Raw genomic sequence first — 3,171 nt, 5'->3', positions numbered from 1 at the left:
GCAAGATACTGAACCCCAGATTGCTCCAAATGCTGTGCATTGGTGTGTGACTGTGGGTGTGAATGCTTAGTTTCTGTTCTGATGAGCAGTTGGCACGGCCATCAGTATATAATTGTGTGTGAATAGGGTGAGTATGGCATGTAGTGTACAGTGCATTGAGTGATTAAAAGACTAGAAAGGCGCTATATAAGTACAGTCCATATACCATATTCTGCTCGTTATAATTTGTTGACTTTATTTGTTGACTTGTGTTTTGTGCCTCAGGCTGAGACCCGAGCTGAGTTTGCTGAGAGATCTGTGGCCAAGCTAGAGAAGACTATAGATGATCTGGAAGGTACAGTACAATACTGACCACTTCCCACCATTACTAGTGTACTTCTTAAATACAATTAGAATTTACTGATTTTCCAGAAAGAAGGAAGCTGTTGCACAAAGTCATGCAGTCCACAATGTCGCATATTTTAGTTACTTCAAACCTTAAACAAGTTTAACCAAGCAGTCTGGAGCACAGTCTGCCGAAAATGTCTTAGGTCCCCTCATCATTTTATATAGTATTATATATAGTCTATATAGTATAGTATCACACACACCTTGCTACAATCAATGAAATTCATTCTCTGATGCCAATGCAGTCAGAGAGTGAAAGTTCTCATGATCTAGTTGCAGTGTAGTTACAGATTGACTGCAGAATGCCTGAAAAACGCAAAAGGTCCTATCTTTTTGTTGTATTTGGTCTGCCGGATCAGGGCTGCTATAGAAACATGGCAGTTCAACAGCCTCCATAGATGAAAACTCTGTAGACTCAAAAACTCAATAACAAAACGCTTTGAATCATTTGAACTGTAATATTTTAGACAATCCCATGTAGTAGTAGTTGAGCTGTATATAATTGTATTTTATTAACATAAACACATAATTATATAATGTAATATTACCTATAATGATAATAATAATATTACTTAATATTCCTTTACTCCATCTAGAAAAAAGTTTAACCCGGCTTTTAACCAGGAGTTAAAATTCCAATACATTAACATGGATGTATATTGTTCTGGTCACTTAACGTCTTTATTATATTTGCCTCGTTTTCAACAATACTAATTTCAGCCTCTCTTGTCTTCTTCTTTGCAACACACCTTTGTCTGTGTGTGGACATACAGATGAGCTGTATGCACAGAAACTCAAGTACAAAGCCATTAGCGAGGAACTGGACCACGCCCTCAATGACATGACCTCCATGTAAGTAGTGATACATGTTATTTCCAAGTGAGAAGCATGCTTATTGAACCTGCCAGTGTAATGTTCCTTTAATTTTGATAAAAATACCATTAGATAAAGATAGATAGATACTTTATTTATCCCGAGGGAAATTCAAGATTATTGTACACTGATCTGTCTGGCTGCTGTAGGTCCTAATATTTGAGAGTAACAACAGTCTTAAATAATGATAGTTGGTTTTTAGATGGATAATGAATTATTATCTCTTTACAGCAACAGTTACAATAGCTTTAGGCATTAACATTGTAATATATCTGGACTCGAAAACTATTATTATAGAGCCAGCTAATAAAAAAAAACTGACGAGTCTGATAAAGTTATTGACTAAATGTAATAAACACTGTCTTAAATCAGAGCAATCCATTCTGCTCTCTGATCTTGTTGTCTTTACATTAGAGATGAATGACATAATTAACATCGAAGTTTAAAGCTGTAGTAGCTAATTTTAATATAAACATTTTTGTCATTATTGCTTACATTTTCTCTATATCCTGACTGTAGTACATGAGGAAGATAGTTTATTTTTGAGTTTAATTCCCAGGGCGTCCCAAGGTGTACAGATGCTTTGGGACCATGGGAATAAGACTCAACAATCAGCTATCTTCAAGCTTCTGATCCACAGCCTCTTTATATATAATATTATCTGTCTAGAAATACTGTCAGAACACAGTGAAAATTTCAGCAATAATGACAAAACCTTTTTTTTTTATATATTAAAGTTACCTACTCACCAATTGAACCTTTCGGAGCACCATGTCATTCTATGTCATTGTGCATTGTGCAGCGCCCTCTGTTGGTGACACATCTATGGTTACTATGGTTCCTCTCAAAACTGGTGGAAACTCGGGCTGGTTCCCTAGATTGCACCAAGGTTCCAAGGATCTTCAATGGAACCAGTTCAAGAATGAGAGCTAATTTGGTAGAAATGTGTTAGCATTACTTGCGAATTCCCTTTGTGAGATGGGACCCTGGTTGTCTGAAACAGGAGGACTGAAAAGCTCTGCTATGACAAACTATTAATTCATGAAAGATTTGTTGAAGGGCATCCAATGACATGTTGCTGAGGATGGTTAGTTAAGATGTGCACTTCAACACCGTCTCTTGTTTCTTGTATTTTCAGCTAAACGTCCAGAAGCTCCACCATCCTGTCCGGTTGTGGTTTTTAACACTCTGAACTGCTGAACATCATCTCTTGGCTACATTTCTTTCTCTGTCTGTCCCTCGCCCCATTTATTCTGTTTCATCCACCTTTCCTCATTCCTCAACTTGCTGAGCTGTTAAAATATGTGTGTGCCTGTTGTACTTTGTTTTTAGCACTTTCTCAATGTATCTGCTGAACTTTTCAATCAGTCATCTATTAGACATTGTTTATTGTATGTTTTCTGTTTACGGGTGTCTGATTTCACTCTGTTCTGTACCAGTGTTAAACATGGGAGGGGAGAAATGCATCTGTGTCTATGGCTGTTTTTTGTTACACATTTTTTTAATGTCTCTATTTTATAGTTTTAAGGTTGCAGTAGATAACTTTTATAGGAATAACTTTTTGTGATTATTGTGATTGTGTACAAATAGCACAACTTTTAATCAGCACCATTTTTTGACTGTACTGACCAATTTTGAAGCAGATCCGATGAATTCCCTAGGAGGAGTTCGTTCAAATACAACGCGAAAATTTCACCGAAAGTGAAAATGAAAATCAAAATTGGGCCGACTTTCCCGGTGGGGTTTTGCGTGGTATCGTGTTCCTAAGTGAAGGACTTTTTTTACCATCCTAGTCTTGGTGGACGTTTATTCACGTGCTCTCCTGACCGCAGTACTCTTCGTATCATATCTGGTTATATATTCCTGTAGGGGCCGTACAAACCTTTGATAAACATCGATTGGAATGTGAGC

The 3,171-nt window shown here is 37.1% G+C and overlaps 1 protein-coding gene across 1 annotated transcript in view; it reads left to right on the top strand.

Annotated features, from left to right (window-relative positions):
* Positions 1-2,726, top strand: part of LOC118332119 (tropomyosin alpha-3 chain-like) — a gene marked incomplete at its 5' end in the record, with an annotated part of 4,296 nt that extends 1,570 nt beyond the window's left edge. Inside the window, 3 exon segments of the mRNA XM_035667274.1 lie at positions 265-334; positions 1,161-1,239; positions 2,399-2,726. Coding sequence (XP_035523167.1) covers positions 265-334; positions 1,161-1,239; positions 2,399-2,402 — 153 coding nt within the window.
* Between the last annotated feature and the right edge of the window lie 445 nt (positions 2,727-3,171).

This window comes from Morone saxatilis, unplaced genomic scaffold (genome assembly GCF_004916995.1).
Source record: "Morone saxatilis isolate NCDOM2014 unplaced genomic scaffold, NCSU_SB_2.0 Contig20, whole genome shotgun sequence".
In the NCBI taxonomy this organism is placed as follows: Eukaryota; Metazoa; Chordata; class Actinopteri; family Moronidae; genus Morone; species Morone saxatilis.
Note: the sequence above shows the minus strand (reverse complement) of the source record. Positions and strands in the feature narration are given on the sequence as shown.